Raw genomic sequence first — 23,303 nt, 5'->3', positions numbered from 1 at the left:
TATATAACTCTGAACGTGAGAAATACATGCTTACATATATAATACATTATTAAACGTGAAAGTGCTAAAATCTTTATAGGGTAAATAACTCTGAAAAAGTAAAAAATCAAAAAGGGACAATATATATAGTAACGGATAGGGCTCTTATTCTATGGAGAAATTTAATTAAGATACCCAAAAGATTTCACAAAAGACTTAATAAATAGAAATTAATTATTTTGTGGCTTTTTTTAATTAGTTTTTTAATATTAAATAATAATTAAAATATAATTACTAATTAAAGTAATTTAAAAAGACTAAGATATTATTGAATTACATACATTAAATTAAAGGAGTAGGCCAAAAAATAAAATTGAAGAAACAAATTTTATATTTTAAAATTTCCTGGATTAAATTTTCTTTATAAAAAGTATAGCCGCACAGCTATACTATTTATACATATGAAATTGAAGAAACAAATTATATATTTTTTAAATTTCCTGGATTAAATTTTCTTTATAAAAAGTATAGCCGCACAGCTATACTATTTATACATATATATATACACACACATATATACAGGCCCGATCTCTTGGACTAGAGATTGTGGTCACTCACCTTTGGTTATTAATCCAGTGGTTTATAAAAGTTTCTTAAAAGGAGTACAAGAGTGAGTGAACTGTTGAATTTACATCCAACGATGAGTGACCACAAATTTCTTGGACCCCTGTAGTCCAAGAAATCAGAACTATATATATATATATATATATATATAAAGGGACGTGCCCAGGGTCTAGGTTCCACGTGGCTAGTAAAGACGGACGGCAATACTATTTTTTAAAAAAATAAGGAAAAACAAGTATAGCCACTCGGCTATACTATTTCGTAAAAAAAAATTGGGAAATAGCTTAAAATGCCACCATTTTTATAATTTTAATTAAAAATACCACTCCTTTTCAATTTTTTTACAACTACTACCTATAAATACATTTTTATTGTGGAATGATTGTACCCATTTCAGTTTTTCAGAAATTGGATTCTCTCTCAACTCTCTTGGCTCTATCTCTCTCTTCAGCCCTTCTCTCTCCCTCGTGTAACTCTCTCTCTCTCTCCGACGCAATCGTCTTTCTCCCTCAGCGGTGGCTATTCATCCAAGCTTAACTCAACGGTTCACATCCACGAGGTACTGTTCATCTTCCTTGTCTTTGAAATTTAGGGTTTTTGTGAATTTGGTTTATGGTGTATGGATACCAAACACTTTAATTTGGTTTTGGGTTTCAATTCTTTGTGCCCAAGTACTAATTAATACCAAACACTTTAATTATCACCATGTTCTCAAATTTCAGGCCACAATTAAGTAAGAGAAAATCCATTATTTGTGCGCAGTCAAACCCAAATCCTTTTCTATCTCTCTGCCTCCTCTGGCTCTGTTTCAGAAACCTGGACAATCCATCCTGACGCTGCGTGTGTGATGAACTGCTTGTCGTTGTCGCACTTTTCACGCAACCGCCATTTTCAGAACGAAGGGTCGTTTCGTGGCGACGAGTTTTCTGTACAGACCTTGTTCGTGGAAAAGAAAATTGGACCTTTCGTGTGGGGTTAAGTGCATCAACTTAGAATCAACGAGATTCCATATTCAGCTCTGCTGATCTCGAAGCAAAGCCAGCAGCAGCATCAGCAGGAAGACGACATAGTCTCGTTCACGGAGGAAGCCAGAAGCTGAACCGGTTGTGGAGCTGGCAAAAGATGCCTTCTATGTAGTGCGCAAAGGAGATATTGTTGGTGTTTATAAGAGTTTCGGCGATTGTCAGGCTCAGCTTAGTTCTTCGGTAATTTTACATTTGTCTATTTCTGGGTTAAATGGGTTTAATGTGCTTGAACTTCACTTCACTTCACTCTTTCTTTTTTGTTTGGAATTGTGGTAGATATTTGATCCTCCTGTTAGTGTGTACAAAGGGTACTCTTTGCCTACGGACATGGAAGAATATTCATGTGGACTTACGAATGCCATTTACACAATCGCTGCTGCAGATTTGAAGGACGATATTTTCGGCAAGCTTATGCATTGCCCTTTTCAAGTAAGAGTTCACTTGCTACCTTCTGCAATTCATTTTCCGATTTCGATTTCAAAAAGGCAAACTTTTCACTGTGTGCCATTTGGAATTAAACTCCTAATTAGACTTCCAATGGACCAGTGAGATTTAGGCTTCCAATTTCAACTTCAAAAGTCCCCCTTCCAATTTCAATTTCAAAAGTCCCCATTTGAAATTGAACTCCTAATTGTGCTTCCAATATACCAGTGAGATTTATCATTTATGGCATAGCAGTTGATTGTGCTTGTATCTTGTATTGTAGATTATTTTTTATAATTGTCAGCTCCTTTGCATGTTATGGAGTAAGATAAACAATGTACTATGCGCAACAGAGACACTTTTAACTATGAGGCTGAAGAATGTAATAATTAGTCTGAGCTCAAGCTTTTTTGGACGGGTGTTTTTTGAATTAATTTGAGCTGCTTCTTCATGCATCTCGTACTAATTATCTATAGATTGGGGGTATAATTTACTTCTTTTTCACTTCAAGATCCAGGATCTTTGCAAGGTGAAGCATCTGTCATGGATGCACTCAAAAAGAGATCCCATGAAGTGCCAGCATCAGATAATTTTGGTGAGTTCATAATCATGGCTATCTCTGAAGTACCCTCATTGGAGAAAAGGAAGAACAATTGTCTTCGAAATGCTATTACTTTCTTATTCCCGACTATCTACCAGTAAAATTTGTTGTATTCTTGAGCGTTTCTATTTCTTTATAGACAATAAAGATACATTATCTCGTGTGTTTCTGGCCATTTTCTATTTTGTTTCTTGTTTTTCCCTATTCAAATGTTCAGCTTATTCTGTATTGTTAATTGTTTGGGTTTGCGTATAATATGATATAACTACAACTTAAAGACGTTGGAGGTTGATTATATTGTGTGCCTTGTGCCTCAGATGCATTTTGATTTTGCTGCCTTAGTTTCTACTTGTTTTAATGCTTTGCAGGAAGTAATTGGTTCATCTTCCTTTTTCAGATGATCCATTGAGAAAGCATGTCCAGATAGATCATTCCACTCAATCATTACCCTTAGATTCTGTAAGTTGAATTCGTGGTGGTAATGCCAATGATGTCTGATGATTGGAAAAAAGCTTTTATTTATTTATTTATTTTAAAAGATACTATGTCTTGAAACTGTTAGAGGGCTGCTTGTTAAAGTTAGCAGCACCTCAAGTCCCTTTTTGCTTGATGCTGATTATCTTCAAACTTGTGTATGTGCTGATAGGAATTGGAAAATCCTCTAATCATAATCCATGAGAAGAAAATCTCAAGTATTAATGATGTGGTTAAAGTATTGGAGTTGGTTTTGCAGGTTAGCATTTCTCTGGTTAGGTTCATTAGTTTCTTTGTTTTTACTATGAATTGGTTGACAAACTTTTGCTTCTTTTCAGAAGCAAAGGTATTTGCATTTTGTTATATATTTCAGAACCAAAGTTATAAAAGAAAATGGTTTTCCTCTTTGCTAATTGAGAATCATGTGCAGTTATGATTTCAGATCTGTAGATAACCTGTTGTTGCTGATATTGCTACACGGGAGGAGAACAGAACAACTTGGAAAATGTGCAAGAAGGGAGAGCTAACTCATACAACGAAGAACAAATTGATGAAGTTAAGATCAAATTAGTAGAATTTGTGAGCTCTCCATTATTTATAATTATAGGTAGGAAGTATGTATGTAATAGAGCAAAGATTGGTTGACTATGTAATAACAATTGAATTGTCAAGTTTTATGAAAGAAATAATTTTTGCTTCTTGGGATAGTATTGTTAGGGTTCGGTGGCGATTTATTTTCCATGTCTAAATTGTAGTATGTACTGGATGTGTGTGTATTGTATGTAGATTGACTTAATATTGCTATCCTATTGCATGTGTATTGTACTAATATTGCCTGTGTATTGTATACATATTGTATGCATATTGCCATCGTATTGCATGTATATTGTAATGCTATTGCTATCGTATTGCCATTATATTGCCCTAATATTGCCTATCCAGTGTATGTATATTGACTACGGCTCATCAATGGGTTTACGGTTTGGGCCATATTGCATTCAAAACGAAGACGAGGAGGAGAAAGAAACAACGTGCCTTTCAAAAACAGGCAGTCAGGTGCATCATAATTGCATCGTAAGACATTGTAAGAAATTATTTTAAAAAATAATAACAACTAAAAAATAATTTACAAAAAAAAAGAAGGTATGAATAAAGAGACAGAGAGCGAATAAGGGGAGAACGAGGCAGAACGAAACTAGAAAGAGACAGAGAGAGAGCTGCGCTACAGAAAGAGAGCAAAGAGAGAGTTGCACTAGAGAGAGAGAGAGAGAGAGAGAGAGAGAGAGAGAGAGAGAGATGTGCCAGAGAGAGAGCCGAGTGAGCTAAGAGAGAACAAAATTTCTGAACATGTGAAAAATCTGCAATAAGTGGACAATAATTATATTTTTATAGATGATATTGTAATACTATTGCTATCGTATTGTGGTTATATTGCTTTAATATTGCCTCTATAGTGTACATGTATTGGCCTAATATTGCTATTATATCGTATGTCAATGGCCATTTGGTCTAATAACAGTCTCCACTTCGTTGAAAAGTAATCCTGAATTCGAATCTCATGGACACGACAATTGTTATCCATCCTTATATTAGCATGAATTCATGTTGACCTTTGAAATGATAGTTGGAGTTGCACATCGATTCATATTCAAAAGGGAAGTAATTGTCTCCCTCAATGAATCTTCGTTCAAAAGAAGGCAGCTATCAAATATTGGGTACAAAAATGCAAGGTCCACAGTAAATTAACTGGCAAATATATAGGTTTGATTTTTGTTTAACCCCAAAACCTCCCTAGGCTACAGCCCACTGTAGCCTTTGTCCTAGTTCCGCTAGTGTATTCTAGGGTTCTTGTAATGATGTATTGACTTTGTCGAAACTATGTTTTCTTCTTTGCCAATCGGTAAATAAGAATTTCATAGCAGCAGAGCAAGAGAGAACACTATCATGCACGCTATCAAATTGCTTTTACTCTGATTACAATGACAATTGAACCTATAATTTTTCTAATACATGAAGCATGATGAAGGTATTGAGATGCAACTCTCCAAGAGGCTTCAATCGGCGGCAGAACGAACATGAGCACACGCCCTTACTTTAGCAACTTAATAACTCATAGCTACTAGCCTCTTTGTGCATCTTTCCATTGTAAATACAGCTATTTCTCTCAACCCTAATACATAATAATGGAAAAGGATGTACAAGTGCCAATCCCCAACTTGTTCATCCACAGAAAATATGTATTGCAAAAAGAACCGTGTACATAACCATGGAATACATGTGCAATGAGAACCGTTGGTTTCCACAAGCAAAAAACCATTCACAGAGGCTCTAGACTGGTGTCAAAAGAACCAGGGCATACATAATAGGCAGGTATGATTTGACATAAAGAATTTTTCATACCAACTTTGCAAAATCAATCTTGAGAGGCAGCAGTTGGACGAGGACACAACACAACTATCCTAACACCTCTATTGCTGTACCTAGTATCTCATCCCACATTAATATGCTTTTCAACTTTTCCATTACCAAGCACCTACTTTCAGACATCAACTGGGTAAAGACTCAACCCCACAACCAACTGAAAAAGAATGCAGGCAACAGAGTGAGTCAAAGAAGTCTCATATACCCAAAAAAGAAATCATATTATTCATACCAAAGAAACCCCAAACTACCTACCATAAAAGCACACAAGAAATATTTGTTTACCCAGGAATGACTATTGAGAAGAAATAAAACCTCTTAAATGGTAGTAAAATTTCCTGAAGGAAAAAAATAATCCATTGCTTCATGCATCAGTGCCCAAAAGTGGGAGAGCTCCCACATGTGTTCAGCTCTTGAAGGAATACGTATCACACAGAAACACTTCAATGTTAGGTAATATAGAACGAACAAGAATGGGGCTGTAGAAAATTGGGTCAGACTAAAACGTATAAAAAACATAAACCATTGCAACAAATTAGAAAAAATGTCGTGTTATCAATTACCAGCAATTGCATGGAAATTTCTATTTTGTCCTCTAAACAATGTCCGCAATGATGAATGAATCTGCATATTCAGATGCTATATGCAGTGTGAATTTCCATATAATATACAAAGTTAAATAGATTAATTACAATATAACTGAAAGACAGGAATGAGTTTACAACCAAGCTACTATGACTGTACACAAACTGATATAAGTAAAAAAATTTAGTGATAAACGTTACAAAATTATGTTCAAACTTTCAAGGCCTAAACATACAAGGAGACAGAAGAAACATGCAAAAGTATCAGAATAGACTTTAAAAACAGGGTAACAAATAGACATTCAAAACAAGGTAACACATTTGAAAGGCAGATGATCAATCATAAAAAAATATAGTTCAGTCTCAATTAAAAAGGTTTTCAAGCAAACTCATTAGGCAAGTTTACAAATATCCTCATACTCAACAGCTTTAAGAACTCTACCATCATACACACCCTTCTCTATCTGCACCTTAGCGCAAAACTTATCTGTGTCCACTGCCAGCAACTTTGCATTTGATCCTCTGTAAGCCCCATTCACTATCTTCACGAGGCACCCAGTTTGCGGAATCACGGTCTCCAGCTCTGCCTGGTCAACTCTCAAGACGTGCTTGCTTTCAAGCATTTCAATCTCCCCCACATACTTGTCGATCACTTTTCTCACAACCCCTTTTTGCTTATAGTAACCCTTGTCAGCCAATGCTTTACTCATAACTTTAACAATGATTCCTTCACATAACCAATAATCCTTCCTATTAATCCTCTCCTTCTTCTTCTCATCCTCCCTCATCAACTCCTCCAATGCCAAGCTCCCCGCGCCACCACTACTTCCATTTTTCGTCGAATTCTTAAACCTTACTCTTGTCATCATCTACCTCATCAAAAACCAATTTCGAGCTCTCCCCTTTTTCTTTCGAACCCAATTTCGAGGACCCAAGTGCAAAACCAATCTTGACCCCACTCTCCACTTTAATCCTATGGATCTCATCTTCTGAACCTTGATCAACCCCATTACCCACGGGCATCGACTGAGCAACCCTCTCAATCTGCTTCTTAATCTCTCTCTCCTGCTTCGCTTCCTCAGCCATATCCGCCCTGAGTCTCTTGTTCTTCAACCTCTCCTTGAAAAGGGTTTCCGAATCTCTATCGATATAAGTAATGAACCAACCCTTTGGCGTCTCCTCAACCTTACACTTACCCGTCCTCCCCAAGTGCTTCACGAACTCGGTTAACGTGGCCCACTCAGTCGAATTCATATGAACATGGTGGCGGTCGTTGATGTACTCGTTGTAGACCACGGTGGCGGCGATACGGCTGAACCGGTGGCTTCGTTTCATCAAATCGAGAAAACTTTGCTCGAACTCCTCGGAGTAGCCATCGACTATGCGATTAGAGTTTTCGCCGAAGATCTGCATCTGTCGCTGGTGGCTTTCGCTCATGCAGTGGCATTTAAAGCCGTTTTCGTCTCGACATTGCTTCTGGCACATCTGGCAGTACCATCGAAGCTTCTGAAGTCCCTTGGCCTTGATCCGATTGGCAATTGCCTTTGGGGTTAGGAAGTCGTTCTTCCCCATGATGATTTTACCGCCGAATTACAGAAATATTGGTGTAATTTGAATCAGGATTGGGGTGGTGTTTTGATTGGGGAATTGGCAATCTAAACCCTAGATGACGGAAGGGCTGGACCTGATGAGGGTTTTATTTTTGGGAAATAGCAATAAGGGTACAATAATTTTATATTTATAGGTGATAGTTGTACAAAAATTGGGAAGGAGTGGTATTTTTAGTTAAAATTATAAAATGGGTGTCATTTTTGTTGTAAAAGTCTTGGAGTGGAGCCCACATTACTGTTCATTACTGTTCATTTGGCGGCTTTGATAGAGTTTGTCTGTCACGGGTGAACAGTGATGAATAGTGATGAATAGTGATTATTTCAGCCTATAAATAAGAAGAGAAACGGAATGAAGAAGAGAAGAAAAAAGAGAAAGGAAGAGAAAGAAAGAAAAGAGAGAAGAGAAAGCAGAGAGAAATTCTCCTAGAGAGAAAATTCAGTGAGCCACATATGTTGTAAACACTAAAGTTGTAGCCATATTATTTTATAGTGAAAGGTTACTGCTGCTGCTCTCCGAGGACGTAGGCATAGCCGAACCTCGTTAAAAGCTGTGTCTTATCTATTTTACGTGCAGCTCAATATCCGCATATATTCCAGGTTATTTTATAACACGTTATCAGCACGATAGTCTCTCCTTTTTTTTCTGAAATTTTTCCAACTCAACACTATATAATATACTATATCTATCTGCTTCTCTATTACTAACCATTAACAAAAATGGACCCTTGGTAATACTAAACATATTATCAGTGGGAGACCGTTACTAATACTAACTTTTTCTTATTTTATTCGGTGGTGGTTTTAACCCCACATTTAATTTTATTTATGGTATGGTGTAGGCTTATTACCCATACGACAATATTTATTTAAAGGGTGGTGCGGGTTTATCGTCCACGCCTTTACTTTTATTTAAATGAATGGAGCAGAATTAGTGCCCATACAAGCACATTTACTTTACCGCACATTTACTAACAATTAACAAAAATGGACCCTTGGTAATACTAAACATATTATCAGTGGGAGACCGTTACTAATACTAACTTTTCTTATTTTATTCGGTGGTGGTTTTAACCCCACATTTAATTTTATTTAAGGTATGGTGCGGGTTTATCGTCCATACCAGCAAATTCATAACACTTTACTTTTATCATCAATTAATATACCTGAATAATGAGGACCTGAAATTCCTATTAATAAGTGGCTTAATATTCAATTAATATACCTGAATAATGAAGACCTGAAATTCCTATTAATAAGTGGCTTAATATTCCAGATCTGAAATTCCTATTAATAAGTGGCTTAATATTCCAGATCTCGAGCCTAAAGTTTTGGATGGCAAATTTGGCAAAACTAGAGTTTGCTGTCTTGGACCTTTCCGGGGACAACTATTTATCATGTGTCCTGGATGCCAAAATTCATCTACGAGCCAATGGCCTCGGACAAACAATTGTAGATGAGAATGATGCTTCGCCTGAAGAGAATGCGAAGGCCATGATTTTTCTTCGCTGCCACATCCATCAAGCGCTGAAGAGCGAATATGTGGTGGTTGATGAACCATTGGTTCTGTGGTCACCAGAAGACGATGACTCTCCCAAGAGCTAGATACGAATGGACCCACTTGAGATTTCAAGATTTCAAGTCAGTGTCCGAGTATAACTCTGCTATGCACAGAATTACCTCATTAATGAGGCTATGTGGGGAAAATATATCTGAGGAGGATATGCTCGAAAAAACTCTGAGCACTTTTCATGCTTCAAATGTCCTCCTTCAACAGCAATACAGACATAGCAGTTTCAAGAAGTACTCGGAACTTGTATCTTGCCTCTTGTTAGCTGAGCAGAATAATGAGCTCTTATTAAAGAATCACCAATCTCGCCCAACGGGCTCAGCACCACTTCCTGAAATAAATGCTGCATCTCAGGAAGTGAATGCCACTTCATCTCGTGGCAGTATCCACAAACGTGGGCGAGGGGGCAAGCGTGGCCACTGGCAAGGAAGTAGAAAAAATCGTGGTGCTCGTTCAGAGGGTTTAGGTCCAAGGAGCGGTCCATCCATGAATGGCAAAAATGCATCCCGTAATAAGGGAAAGGCACAGATGAGCCATGTGCCTAGAAATGTTGAAAGCCCTTGTCACAGATGTGGTGCAAGGGGACATTGGATGCGCGCATGTCGTACACCCAGGCATTTGGCGGATCTCTATCAAGCTTCACTTAAGAACAGGAAAGTGGAGATAAATTACATTGATCATGCTCCGCCAGCCACAGATGGCTCATCAGAAATATCACGTAAGCTAAACAATACGCATCTAGATGTTTCTGATTTTGTTACTGAAAAAGGGAATGAAGGTTATGAGTCCGAATTAGATTAAATTCCTTAATGTACTATTTGTATTAGCTGAAGTGTTGTTTAAATTTCAATCCAATAAAAGTGGTAATGTTGTCTTCTTTATTAAGTCCGAATTAGATTAAATTCCTTAATGTACTATTTGTATTAGCTGAAGTGTTGTTTAAATAAAAGTGGTAATGTTGTCTTCTTCATATATTCCAGCTCATTTTACTTATTTGGTGGCATGGATGTAAATTATGGATGCCCTCAAAACAAAGGCTATGGCAGAGATATTTGTCTCGCAGACAGCGCAACTACTCATACGATCTTTCAAGATCGGAAGTATTTCTCAAAATTAATACTTACAAAAGCAAAGGTAACAACCATATCAGGTCCTGCAGATCTGATCGAAGGTTCAGGAATAGCCCAAATTATGTTACCAAATGGAACAATATTGTCCATTCCAGATGCTTTGTATTCATCTAACTCCAGAAGGAATCTGTTGAGTTTCAAAGATATACGTTTGAATGGCTACCATGTTGAAACAAAGAAAGAGGAAAACATGGAATATCTTTGTATTACCTCCAGTGATACCCAAAAGCGTATACTGGAAAAGCTTTGTGAGCTCTCATCAGGGTTGTATTACACAACCATACGGACAATTGAGGCACATAGTGTCATGGACCAAGAGTCTACTGACTCAAATGCTTTTAAGCTTTGGCATGACAGATTGGGTCATCCTGGATCCACCATGATGCGCAGGATCATCACCAACTCTAAAGGACATCCCTTGTTGACTAAACACATTATGTTATCAAGCGACATCTTTTGCCAAGCTTGTTCACAAGGGAAGTTGGTGATCAGACCATCACAACCAAAGGTTGATGTTGAGTCTCCATCATTTTTGCAGAGAATTCAAGGGGACATTTGTGGACCCATTCATCCCCCATGTGGACCATTTCGGTACTTTATGGTCTTGGTGGACGCATCTACCCGATGGTCACATGTTTGTCTTTTATCTACTCGGAATATGGCATTTGCTAGGCTTTTGGCTCAGATAATTAAATTACGAGCCCAATTCCCAGATTATCCCATTAAGTCAATCAGACTCGATAATGCTGGTGAATTTACATCTCAGACTTTTGATGACTACTGCATGTCATTAGGCATTGATATTGAACATCCTGTTCCCCATGTGCATACTCAAAATGGCTTGGCAAAAGCTTTAATTAAACGCCTTCAATTGATAGCACGCACTTTGCTAATGAAAACAAAGTTGCCAGTTTCTGCTTGGGGATATGCCATTTTACATGCAGCATCGCTTGTGCGATTGAGGCCAGTCGCCAATAATCAAGGTTCTCCAATACAACTCGTATTGGGAAATCAACCAAACATTTCACATTTAAGAATTTTTGGGTGTGCGGTATATGTGCCTATTGCACCATCGCAACGTACTAAGATGGGCCCTCAACGCAGATTGGGAATTTATGTTGGTGTTGATTCACCATCTATCATCAGATACTTGGAACCCCTGACGGGTGATATTTTTATCGCACGATTTGCGGATTGTGATTTTGATGAGACAATCTTCCCACCTTTAGGTGGAGAAAAATCTGTGTCTAAAGAACAAGGCAAACTCATTCCTGAAAAACGATATGAATTATCCTGGAATGTATCCACATTGTCTCATCTCGATCCTCATACTGCTCAATGCGAAAACGAAGTGAGAAGGATCGTTCACCTCCAAAGTATTGCAAATCAGATGCCAGATGCATTTAATGATGCAGCAAAGGTGACGAAATCTCATATCCCAGCTGCAAATGCACCCGCACGGATTGATGTCCATAATGGACAAAGCAATGTGCCAGCAAATGGTTCATCTGCTGCACGCCTAAAACGTGGCAGACCACTAGGCTCAAAGGATTCAGTTCCTCGAAAGAGGAAGTTGATGGACAAAATGAATCCAAATGAAATAAATAGAGAGCCCACAATTCATAATTCAAATGCCCCCAAAGAGGGACAGGTACTTCTTGACAAGGAAAACGTCATTGGTGAAACAAGTGCCCCTGGAGTGGCAACCGTACCTGAAAGTCAAGAAATCTCCATAAATTATACGTCCACTAATGAATTGTGGAGTAGAAATGAGATGATCATCGATGATATATTTGCATTCTCAGTGGCTGCTGAAATCATAAAAGATGATGATATTGAACCACGCTCTGTTAATGAATGTACACAGAGGCAAGATTGGCCCAAGTGGAAGGATGCAATCCAGGCAGAATTAAATTCTTTGGAAAAAAGGAGTGTTTTTGGACATATTAGTCCAACTCCACCCAATGTAAACCCTGTAGGTTACAAGTGGGTATTTACAAGAAAGCGCAATGAGAAAAATGAGATCTCAAGGTATAAAGCGCGACTCGTTGCGCAAGGTTTTTCACAAAGGCCTGGAATTGATTATGTGGAAACGTACTCTCCAGTAATGGACACAATTACATTCCGTTACCTAATAAGTTTGGCGGTTTCAGAAAAACTTGAAATGAGACTCATGGATGTCATTACCGCATATTTGTATGGAGAATTGGATACAGATATATACATGAAAGTTCCAGAAGGATTCAGGTTGCCTGAAGCAGCCAGAAACACACCACGGGGCATGTTCTCAGTTAAATTGAGAAGATCATTATATGGGCTAAAACAATCTGGACGAATGTGGTATAATCGTCTCAGTAAGTATTTACTGAAGGAAGGATACATAAATGATCCTGTTTGCCCATGTGTGTTTATTAAGAAATCAAAGTCTGGATTTGCGATAGTGGCAGTATATGTCGACGACATGAATCTAATTGGAACTTCTGCAGAGCTTCAAAAGACTGTTGATTATCTCAAACGTGAGTTTGAGATGAAGGATCTTGGAAAGACAAAATATTGTCTTGGCTTGCAGATTGAGCACAGTGCTAATGGAATTTTGGTGCATCAATCAACTTATACTGAGAAAGTATTGAAATGGTTTGGCATGGATAAAGCCCATCCACTTAGCACTCCAATGGTCGTTCGATCGCTTGACACTAAGAAAGACCCATATCGTCCAAAAGGGAATGATGAAATGGTCCTTGGTCCAGAAGTACCATATCTTAGTGCAATAGGTGCTTTATTGTACCTAGCACAATGTACTAGACCAGACATATCATTCTCAGTAAATCTGTTAGCAAGGTACAGTTCTGCTCCAACAAGGCGACACTGGACCGGCATCAAACATGTTCTACGATACCTTCGTGGGACAACAGACATGGGGTTATTCTATTCCAGTGAATCGACCAACGCCCAGAGTATTATTGGTTATGCTGATGCAGGATATCTCTCTGATCCACATCAAGGACGATCACAGACTGGGTATGTATTTACATGTGGAGGAACTGCGATCTCATGGCGATCAACAAAACAAACATTAGTGGCCACATCTTCCAATCACTCAGAAATACTTGCCCTCCATGAAGCCAGTCGTGAATGCGTTTGGTTAAGATCGGTAATCCATCACATCCGAAGCACATGTGCCCTACTCTCAACAACAGACACTCCAACAATTCTGAATGAGGACAATGCAGCTTGTATTGCTCAGATCACAGGAGGATATATCAAGGGTGACAGGACCAAACACATATCACCAAAGTTTTTCTATACACATGAGCTCCAGAAGAGTCAAGAAATCAAAGTCAGACAAATCCGCTCAAGTGATAACCTGGCAGATCTCTTCACTAAATCATTGCCGAAATATACATTCCAAAAGTTAGTACATGGCATCGGATTACGACAACTCTGCAAGCAATCAAGTTGGAGCATGCAAAATCAGGGGGAGCATTCAAGAGTCCTCTAACATAGGACATATGCACGTTGTACTTTTTTTCCTTCGCTTAGATTTTCCCACTGGGTTTTTCCAAGCAAGGTTTTAATGAGGCAACCAATCTAGGGACATGTGGTCTCCAAGGGGGAGTGTTGTAAAAGTCTTGGAGTGGAGCCCACATTACTGTTCATTACTGTTCATTTGGCGGCTTTGATAGAGTTTGTCTGTCACGGGTGAACAGTGATGAATAGTGATGAATAGTGATTATTTCAGCCTATAAATAAGAAGAGAAACGGAAAGAAGAAGAGAAGAAAAAAGAGAAAGGAAGAGAAAGAAAGAAAAGAGAGAAGAGAAAGCAGAGAGAAATTCTCCTAGAGAGAAAATTCAGTGAGCCACATATGTTGTAAACACTAAAGTTGTAGCCATATTATTTTATAGTGAAAGGTTACTGCTGCTGCTCTCCGAGGACGTAGGCATAGCCGAACCTCGTTAAAAGCTGTGTCTTATCTATTTTACGTGCAGCTCAATATCCGCATATATTTCAGGTTATTTTATAACAATTTTAAGCTATTTCCCAATTTTTTTTGGCATCATCAACATCTGGGCTGTTAGACTTAACATACAAATTGGGCTTGGTTTAGACCCAAATGCATGAAGCAAATCTTATTGCCTTGTCTCTAACCATAACACCGTCGCCTCACCAACTCAGTAATTGCTTCGATTTGCCGATCGATAATCTTCGGTGATTGAGAAGTGAGATCCTCAATCGCCGAAACATCGGGGGATTAAGATGCCTACTCGCTTGCGATGACCTCGTTTGGGTTTCTCCGTTCCAAAGGAAGCTTGTTTTACGAGTTTGACTGCGGGCATCTGCACTCGTTGATGGTTTCTCATTTTCTCCTGCATATTTTCATTATATCTTTGATAAAAATTTGAAACTAAAAATTAAATGCTTAATAAAAATTTCATATCTTCATCAATCTTTAACAAATCCTCTAGTAAGCACATTATGAAATCAGGAGAAAACATCCATGAAGTCAGGCCTTTCTGAACTATTCAATTCAACTATGCTTCTACAAAACAAGGTTATGCATATACAAAACCCCAACTGGATAAGCATTGCGAACTTCAAGGACATGCCCCGCGTATCTATATCAACTTTTCAATAGAAATTCAATGCATTATTTTTTCGTTTATAAAACTAGTGGTAGATAAGTGATTATTTTTTACAAAATGCATTGAGATTTTAGAAATTACAAGAACATCCTTTGAGGTTTTAAATTGTTTTCACAAAACTTCTTTTCATTGATTTTTCATCCAAAGGTTGATGATTTTATAAAAAAAAATTCTCCAAATGACAAAGTTGGCTTTTGAAATTATATTGCATATATTTTATTGAGATTAATTTTGTCATTTACATAAGTTTTTATATATATATAAATGAAATCATTAAACGAAAAAGAATTTGTGAAAACAAAAAGACTTGTGTTTTTCTTCTTCTTTTCTTTTTTTCTTTTGTGAGTGGACATTGTGCTCGTCTCTTCCCTCTCCTTTCATCCCTCTTTCCCCTATGCTTCCTTGCATTTTCCTGACCTTCAATCTTAGCCGTCCAGTAGATCGTGCAGCCAATAAGATATTATATTTTCACTGTTCTCCCCACATGGGAACTTTTGCTTTTGTTGACTGAAACGTTCGAGGACCTTGACTATGCGTATTTCGAATTATTCATCTGCGCTGCAACACACAAACCACTGCCCAGAAAAAATAATTGATAACTTCTTCTGCTCAAGTCGGATCGGAAGGCCAACTTGTGCATAATTTGTTGCTGGTCTGATCTGAACCGATAGCTCCTCCAGTATCAATTAATGGATGCCAGGAAAGCCCATAAAGCATCCTCTTCATCCTCACCATCCACCTCCTCATCAAAACGTTTGAAGCACGACGTGTTCTTGAGCTTCAGAGGTGAAGACACACGCAAGGGCTTCACAGGCCACCTCCACGCCGCATTATCTGATGCCGGAATCAGCACCTTTCTTGACGACAACGAGCTAGAAAGAGCGGAATTTATAAAAACCCAACTGGAGCAGGCAATCGACAAGTCCATTATCTCCATAATTGTCTTCTCTAAGAGTTATGCCGATTCCAGTTGGTGTCTTGACGAGCTGGTGAAGATCATGGAGTGTAGAGAAAGATTGGGGAAACATGTTATTCCATTGTTCTACAGTGTTGATGCTTCAGATGTCCGGAACCAAAAAGGTAGTTTTGCACAAGCATTTGAGAAACATGAAGGTAAACATGAGAAAGAAAAGGTACAGCGATGGAAAAAGGCTCTCACTCAAGCTACAGATTTGTGTGGGGAAGACCTTAAAAATGCTGACAATGGGTAATTACTAATTTCTTGTTCCTTGGATTATCATCTCCTTACTTGACAACCATATGTTTTCTGTCCTTTTTGTTTTTGTTTTTGTTTTTCCAACTATGTTTTTAACTATGGTTTGGTTTGGTTTGGTTTGGTTTGATTTTAACTATCCATTCTTTCTAACTTGATAATGTAAGATCCATTTAACAGTTGATGTTAAATCCCAATCTTGATTGTTAATTATATCTTAATTCTAACTTATTAAGCTAGGGATTCAATTTAACCTTGTAGTTTGTTCCACATCGAATGATTCGTAGTTCTGCTTCTTTGTTTAATTGCCAGGCATGAAGCAAAGTTTATCAACAAAATTCTTGGGGTGGTTAATAAGCTGTTGGACATCAAATCCCAATTAGACATCAAACACCCTGTTGGAATTACTTCTCGGGTGAAGGCTTTGAGTAATTACTTACATATTGAAAATTCAGGTTCTAAGGATGATGTTCGCATAATCGGTATTTGGGGGATGGGCGGCATTGGGAAAACAACGCTTGCCAAAGCCATTTATAACGAATTTGAACGTAGCTTTGAAGGTAGGAGTTTCCTTGAAAACGTGAGGGAAGTAATTGCAAACCAACCAATGGGTCTGGTTTGTTTGCAAAAACAACTTCTAAATGATATCTTGAAAAGCGAGGGCGTAAAGGTTGACTCTGTTCTTAAAGGGATCGAGATGATAAGAAGAAGACTTCCCTGTAAAAGAGCACTTGTCATAATTGACGATGCAGATGATCTACACCAACTAGAAGCAATAGCTGGAGCTCGTGATTGGTTTGGCCCTGGAAGTAGAATTCTTATAACAACAAGAAATCAACATTTGCTACAGCAAGTTGGAGTGGATGGCACATATATCGCTGAAAAAATGGATGAGGAAGAAGCTCTAGAGTTCTTTAGTTGGCATGCCTTCAAAAGACGTTATCCTGAATACCTTGACCTCTCAAAACGTGTAATTCGTTACTGTCAAGGCTTGCCACTAGCACTTCGAGTTGTTGGGTCTTTTCTGTTTAATAGATCCATAGCGGAGTGGGAAAGCCATTTGGAGAAATTGCAAACAAGTCCTGATGGAGATATTCAAAAAATACTCAGAATAAGCTTTGACGGGCTACCTGATGATACAACGAGAAAGATATTCCTTGATATATCTTGTTTCTTTATTGGAGATGACAAGGACTATGTTACAAAAATATTAGATGGATGTGGCTTTTATGCAACGATAGGAATCAGTGTCCTCATCGAACGGTGCCTTGTAACTCTTAGTAAGTATAACAATCTGGGGATGCATGATTTGCTTCGAGACATGGGAAGAAAGATCGTTTATGAAAATGCCGATGGCCGCCCAGAAAAATTTAGTAGATTGTGGAAACATGAAGACGTAACAAATGTACTGAACGATGAATCTGTAAGTACTTTCCCAATGCATCATGCAAGAGAAGCATATGTATCCAGTGTCTATAATAAATTAAAATGTCCTTCTCCATTTCTTTATTTTTTTTGTTTAGTACAAGCGCTAAATCAAAGTAAAAGAGGGGGTTCTCACACATCCACGCTATCAAGGTGCCATTTGAACATGAGACCTTAGTCTGCAAGTTTAGACCATTTTTCACTTCACTAGACCTATTTCTTATATTATATCCATTAATATCAAAGCTCAATTAGGCATAACCAACAAAAAAATATGTGCTTTAATTGCAAACACAAACTATTAATTATACCTCTTGGTTAATACATACACGGATTTTCATGTTTGTAAATCATTTTTCTAACTCGGTATCTTTTGTTAACAGGGAACTGAAAAAATTGAAGGAGTTGCTCTACATTTGGATTTGGATCTAGATTCGTATCTAGATTCAGATCTAGATTTGAACAGATTCAGTGCACAAGCATTTACCAACATGAAAAAACTGAGGTTACTCCACCTCAGTGGAGTAGAGCTCACTGGAGAGTACAAAGATTTTCCCAAAAAGTTAATATGGTTGTGCTGGCATTATTTTCCTTTAGAGTCCATACCAGATGACTTTCCTATGCAACCAAAACTAGTTGCTTTAGACCTGCGGTGGAGTAAACTCGAAATAGTTTGGAAGGATTGCAAGGTATAATAATCTCAACCAAAACTAGTTGTTGTTGGTTCTTTCCTTGTGGTTCTATACATATATTATACTTCATCTTCTCTTCATTTTGGTTTAATTTCTGTATCAGAGACCTTCCTTTTGGATTTTAATTTCCATTCTAATTTTGTTTTTGTGTAACAGTTGCATCAGAATTTGAAAATCCTTAATCTCAGTTATTCCTATGAGCTAACAAAATCACCAGACTTTTCAAAACTCCCAAATCTCGAGGAATTGATATTGGAATACTGTGAGAGTTTGTCTGAGGTTCACTCATCCATCGGGGATCTTGGAAGACTTTCTTTGGTAGATCTTGAAGGCTGCCGAATGCTAAAGGATCTCCCACTGAATTTCTATAAATCCAAGTCTATTGAAACTCTTATACTGAATAAGTGTAGGTGTTTTGTAAAGTTGGCTGAGGGCTTAGGGGACATGGTATCATTGACAACTCTGAAAGTGGAGGAGACTTCCATAAGACAAATACCATCGTCCATATCAAAATTGAAGAAACTTGAAGTTTTATCTTTATCATGTGATGAAAATGAGTTGCCATTAACAAATCTTTGGCCTCCTTCATTGCAAAGTTTAAGCTCTTTAAGAGAATTATCTCTTTTTGGCTGGGTTGATGCATTTCCTAAGGATCTCGATAGCCTAATTTCCTTAGAAAGATTAGATCTTTCAAACAATGACTTTTGCAGCCTACCAAGCCTCAGTCGTCTTTCACAGCTTCAAGATTTGTCTTTATATCGGTGCAGCAATCTTCGTGCAATCCCAGATTTACCAACAAATTTGAAAGTCTTAAAAGCAGAATATTGCTTTGAATTGGAAAAAATGCCAGATTTTTCAGAAATGTCAAATATAAAAGAATTGTATCTAAGAGGTTCGGGCAAACTCACTGAGATTCCAGGCCTGGATAAGTCATTAAACTCCATGACAATGATTTATATGGATGGCTGCACTAATCTCACTGCTGATTTTAGGAAGAACATCCTACAGGTCAATCCTTCTCTCTCTCTCAAACACACACATGCATCTTTCTCTTTCTATCACATACAACGAATATGTACACATGCAGGCATAAGAATGTATTTCTTATAGAAATTTGGCTCTACATGGTATAGGGATGGACTTCTTGCGGATATGGTGGCATTTCTCTCAGTGGAAATGATATTCCTGATTGGTTCGACTGTGTCCATGACGACGATATTGTGTATTTCACTGTGCCTCAAAGTGTTGGTCGTAATTTGAAAGGGTTAACTTTGTCCTTCGTTTGCTCTTTAAGCGTTTCCAGTTGTCGTATTAGCATTAAAAACATGACCAAGGGTGCTGAGCTTGAAGCCAGCATCATACCCGATTGTCCAATTCACAGTTATTATCTTTGGCAGGGACAGTTATCAAATGACGAGCTCAAATTGCAAGACGGTGATAAAGTCTTTATTGAAATAATAGACGAATATAATTGGATGAAGGTGAAGAAAACAGGTGTTTGTCTGGTATGGGACAAATTTATGAACGAAAATATGATTGATTACCATCTTTGTCGATATGAACGACGCCCATCTCAAAATCTGGTCAATGATGATGACATCATTCATGTCGAATATGATAATCACATAACAAAATCACCAGACTTTTCAAAATTCCCAAATCTGGAGAAGTTGATATTGAAAGGTTGTAAGGAATTGATTAAGGTTCACTCATCCATCGGGGATCTTGGAAGACTTTCTTTGGTAAATCTTGAAGACTGCGAAATGCTAAGGGATCTCCCACTGAATTTCTATAAATCCAAGTCTATTGAAACTCTTATACTGAATGGTTGTTCAAGATTTGAAGAGTTGGCTGATGGCTTAGGGGACATGGTATCATTGACAATTTTGAAAGCAGATAACACGCGCATCAGACAAATTCCATCTTCCATAGTAAAATTGAAGAAGTTGACAATTTTATCTCTATCTGGTGAGAATTTTGAAATTCCATCTTTTACCCCTTTCCTTACATGGCTTAAACTCTTTAATAGAGTTATTATGTCTTGCAGGCTGCTGGTTAACTGAGGATGCAATCCCTAAGGATCTATGTAGCCTAATTTCCTTAGAAGTCTCGCTGGTCTTTCAAAGCTCAAAGTCTTGTGTGTAAATGCATGCAAAAACCTTCGTGCAATCCCAGATTTACCAACCAATTTGTATGTTCTGAAAGCAAATGTCTGCCCAAAATTGGAAAAAATTTCAGATTTTTCAAAAATGTGGAATATGAGAGAATTGTATCTAAGTGATTCGTTCAAACTCACTGAGGTTCCAGGCTTGGATAAGTCATTAAACTCCATGACAAGGATTCATATGGAAGGCTGCACCAATCTGACTGCGGATTTTAGGAACAACATCCTACAGGTCTCTCTCTCTCTCTCTCTCACACACACACACACACACAATCTGACTGCCCATGTAATGGTATATGCATGCATGTATAAGAATGTATTGCTTCTGGTGTGCAGAGATGGGCTTCTTGCGGATTTGGTGGAATTTATTTGAATGGAATTTATGATATTCCTGAGTGGTTCAAAATCAATGATGTGGACGGTATCTTCTTCTTTGAAGTTCCTCAAAAAATCATGGGTCGTGATTTAAAAGGATTGACTATATGCTTCGTTTACTCTTATTTTGTTTTTGGCCCAAAACTTGAAGGACCTTTTGGCATTATCGTTAGAAATCTTACCAAACAAACTGCTTTGCACGCCAAGATAGCATTTGCCAAATACGGAAGACCAGAACCGGGTTTGCTTATTCGGAGACTATTGTCAAACGGACTTGAAGACTGTTATCTTTGGCAGGGACAATTGTCAAACGATGTGCTTTGTTTGGAAGGTGGTGACCACGTATCGATTCTTGTAAGGCCTCATAATGTTGATTTTGTGAGAGTGAAGAAGACGGGGGTTCATCTAGAATGGGACAAAGTCATGAAGGAAAATGTGGATAATTTGGATCCTCATTTGTATGATTTGGAAACAAATCGGGATTTTTTAGCAGTGAAACCATATCTGGATTTTTTGGGGGGAATTGATGATGAGGCAACACCAAGCCATGACGCATCTGTTCCCGGTGATCAAGTGAGTGCTATAGATGAAGAATCAGCAGTGGAAGACGATCCTCTCGGCCATGGCTATCTATGTACTCGTTTGTCATTGTCTATCATGGAAAATCTGGATTTTTCTGGAGGAGCTGATGATGGGGCAGGACGGAGCCATGGCGCATTTGTCCGCACTAATCAATCGGGTGCTGTAGATAAACAATCAGAATGGGACAAAGTCATGAAGGAAAATATGGATAATTCGGATCCTCATTTGTATGATTTGGAAACAAATCGGGATTTTTTGTCATTGTCTATCATGGAAAATCTGGATTTTTCTAGAGGAGCTGATTAGAGTCGGACGAAGTCATGAAGGAAAATATGGATGATCCGGATCCTCATTTGTATGATTTGGAAACAAATCAGGATTTTTCAGGGGGAGTTGATGACGCATTTGTTCCCAATCAAACAAGTGTTATACATGCATTTGTTCGGACTAATCAATTGAGTGATGTGGATGAACAATTAGCATTGGAGTTGATGACTCCATTTCAAGAAATTGTACCATACTGAGCAAGCCATCAATGTTGATGGAGAAGAAGAAGCCATGATGAAGCAGAGAAAAATTGCAATCTTGATTTTTAAGCCCAAACATAGATCCGAAAATATAGAAAAATCCTATGCAATCAAAATTCTATAAAACAGTCCAGTTGGACTATTCAATGGACTTACCAATACAAACAACCCTTGAAAATTATACAATTTAAAAAATTGCCACTGCAATAATATTACTAGATACCCAAACACAAAGCCCACTTTGTTACAAAAATGCCCATTACAAAACCGACAAAAAAACATGATATCTTATGCTTTTGGCCCTTGATTAGAACCCCCTTTCTCTTGATATACATCTTTCATACAACTGCATTATATAGAGTCCTTTGACACACTGCATTATTTGTATCTATATCAACATTTCAATAGAAATTTAATGCATTATTTTTTCGTTTAGAAAACTAGTGGTAGATAAGGTGATTACAATAAATTTTTAATCTTTTTACACACTCTATGTCTTCATTTTTCTTTAACTTGTAATATTAAATTTTAAACCCATACAGCTACAGTATGATGTTGAGGATATTCCCTTTTTAAAAAAAAAATAAAAATTACACACATACTTCACAGGGATACCTTCACAATTCATTGTAATAATCTAGAACATTTTATAATTATTTTTTTATCAAGTAGAAACTTCATTAGACAAACTTCAATGGTACAATCAAAGACATCAACAAGACGTCTAAAATACCAATTCCAAGAGGGCAACAAACTAACATGCTAAAAGTAAAACTAACGAGGACAAAAGCCGCATTAAAACTACTAGCCCACATCACCAGAATTAGCCACAAGCCCAAACAAAGCCTACAAACCCAACATAACCAAAACTCTAAAACAACCCATGAGCTATGTTGCACGGACACTCCAAACTGCTAGAGTGTCAGAGTGTCAGACACGCCGACATGGCTTCGACACGCCCCAACACGCATTGGACAGGGTCAAAGGCTGGGACACGGTCAAGACACGGATTCAACATAGTCAAGGCACGGCTCCAACACGGTCAAGACATGGCAGGGACTAATTTGAAAATAAAAGCAGGGGTCTAAATGTGATTTTTAAAACTTTGGTGGATTGATTTGAAATATTTTTTAAAAGAGGGGTTAAAAATGGAAAAATACTTTTTTAAACCTAAAGCTCACCTTTTCAGCAGCCATTTTTCATTGGGAAATAGCCCTAAATGCCACCATTTTTATAATTGTAATT

At 37.8% G+C, this 23,303-nt stretch overlaps 3 protein-coding genes and 1 pseudogene across 7 annotated transcripts; 3 read left to right on the top strand and 1 right to left on the bottom strand.

The window, feature by feature from the left end:
- On the top strand, positions 1,022–3,831 carry LOC18773112. 4 transcript variants are annotated; one of them, XR_002271910.1, is made up of 7 exons: positions 1,022–1,162; positions 1,326–1,808; positions 1,905–2,057; positions 2,563–2,646; positions 3,021–3,111; positions 3,299–3,385; positions 3,557–3,831. XR_002271910.1 is itself a non-coding variant. In XM_020564970.1 (7 exons), the coding sequence occupies exons 3-7, from the start codon at positions 1,970–1,972 to the stop codon at positions 3,560–3,562; spliced, it is 327 nt and encodes a 108-aa protein (XP_020420559.1). In that variant the 5' UTR covers positions 1,022–1,162; positions 1,366–1,808; positions 1,905–1,969; the 3' UTR covers positions 3,563–3,831. The 4 variants fall into 4 exon arrangements, 2 of the variants coding, with proteins under 2 accessions (XP_020420559.1, XP_020420558.1); XM_020564970.1 differs by having other exon boundaries at positions 1,366–1,808; positions 3,050–3,111; XM_020564969.1 differs by having other exon boundaries at positions 3,050–3,111.
- On the bottom strand, positions 5,752–7,857 carry LOC18773402 (annotated as a pseudogene).
- Positions 15,550–20,587, top strand: LOC18772097 (TMV resistance protein N). 2 transcript variants are annotated; one of them, XM_020564965.1, is made up of 6 exons: positions 15,550–16,287; positions 16,606–17,716; positions 18,102–18,407; positions 18,567–19,418; positions 19,544–20,378; positions 20,458–20,587. In XM_020564965.1, the coding sequence occupies exons 1-6, from the start codon at positions 15,770–15,772 to the stop codon at positions 20,553–20,555; spliced, it is 3,720 nt and encodes a 1,239-aa protein (XP_020420554.1). In that variant the 5' UTR covers positions 15,550–15,769; the 3' UTR covers positions 20,556–20,587. The 2 variants fall into 2 exon arrangements, with proteins under 2 accessions (XP_020420554.1, XP_020420555.1); XM_020564966.1 differs by lacking the exon at positions 20,458–20,587 and having other exon boundaries at positions 15,554–16,287; positions 19,544–19,674; positions 19,808–19,970.
- Positions 20,560–22,118, top strand: LOC109949439. The gene is made up of 3 exons (XM_020564967.1): positions 20,560–20,806; positions 20,911–21,775; positions 21,904–22,118. Exons 1-3 carry the CDS (start codon positions 20,660–20,662, stop codon positions 22,053–22,055), a joined length of 1,164 nt encoding a protein of 387 aa, XP_020420556.1. The 5' UTR covers positions 20,560–20,659; the 3' UTR covers positions 22,056–22,118.

This window comes from Prunus persica, chromosome G6 (genome assembly GCF_000346465.2).
Source record: "Prunus persica cultivar Lovell chromosome G6, Prunus_persica_NCBIv2, whole genome shotgun sequence".
Classification (NCBI taxonomy): domain Eukaryota; kingdom Viridiplantae; phylum Streptophyta; class Magnoliopsida; order Rosales; family Rosaceae; genus Prunus; species Prunus persica.
This window is presented reverse-complemented; position numbering and strand designations above follow the sequence as displayed.

Bases quoted from the DNA above. Each gene is read 5' to 3' on its own strand.
- LOC18773112 (XM_020564970.1), top strand. From the start codon at position 1,970: ATGTGGACTTACGAATGCCATTTACACAATCGCTGCTGCAGATTTGAA. The intron at 2,058-2,562 runs GTAAGAGTTCAC...TTTCACTTCAAG, and splicing joins TTATGCATTGCCCTTTTCAA to ATCCAGGATCTTTGCAAGGT. The intron at 3,112-3,298 runs GTAAGTTGAATT...ATGTGCTGATAG, and splicing joins AATCATTACCCTTAGATTCT to GAATTGGAAAATCCTCTAAT.
- LOC18772097 (XM_020564965.1), top strand. From the start codon at position 15,770: ATGGATGCCAGGAAAGCCCATAAAGCATCCTCTTCATCCTCACCATCC. The intron at 18,408-18,566 runs GTATAATAATCT...TTTGTGTAACAG, and splicing joins TAGTTTGGAAGGATTGCAAG to TTGCATCAGAATTTGAAAAT. The intron at 20,379-20,457 runs GTGAGAATTTTG...TATGTCTTGCAG, and splicing joins GACAATTTTATCTCTATCTG to GCTGCTGGTTAACTGAGGAT.
- LOC109949439 (XM_020564967.1), top strand. From the start codon at position 20,660: ATGTGGAATATGAGAGAATTGTATCTAAGTGATTCGTTCAAACTCACT. The intron at 20,807-20,910 runs GTCTCTCTCTCT...TCTGGTGTGCAG, and splicing joins TTAGGAACAACATCCTACAG to AGATGGGCTTCTTGCGGATT. The intron at 21,776-21,903 runs ATCGGGATTTTT...ATTTGGAAACAA, and splicing joins TTTGTATGATTTGGAAACAA to ATCAGGATTTTTCAGGGGGA.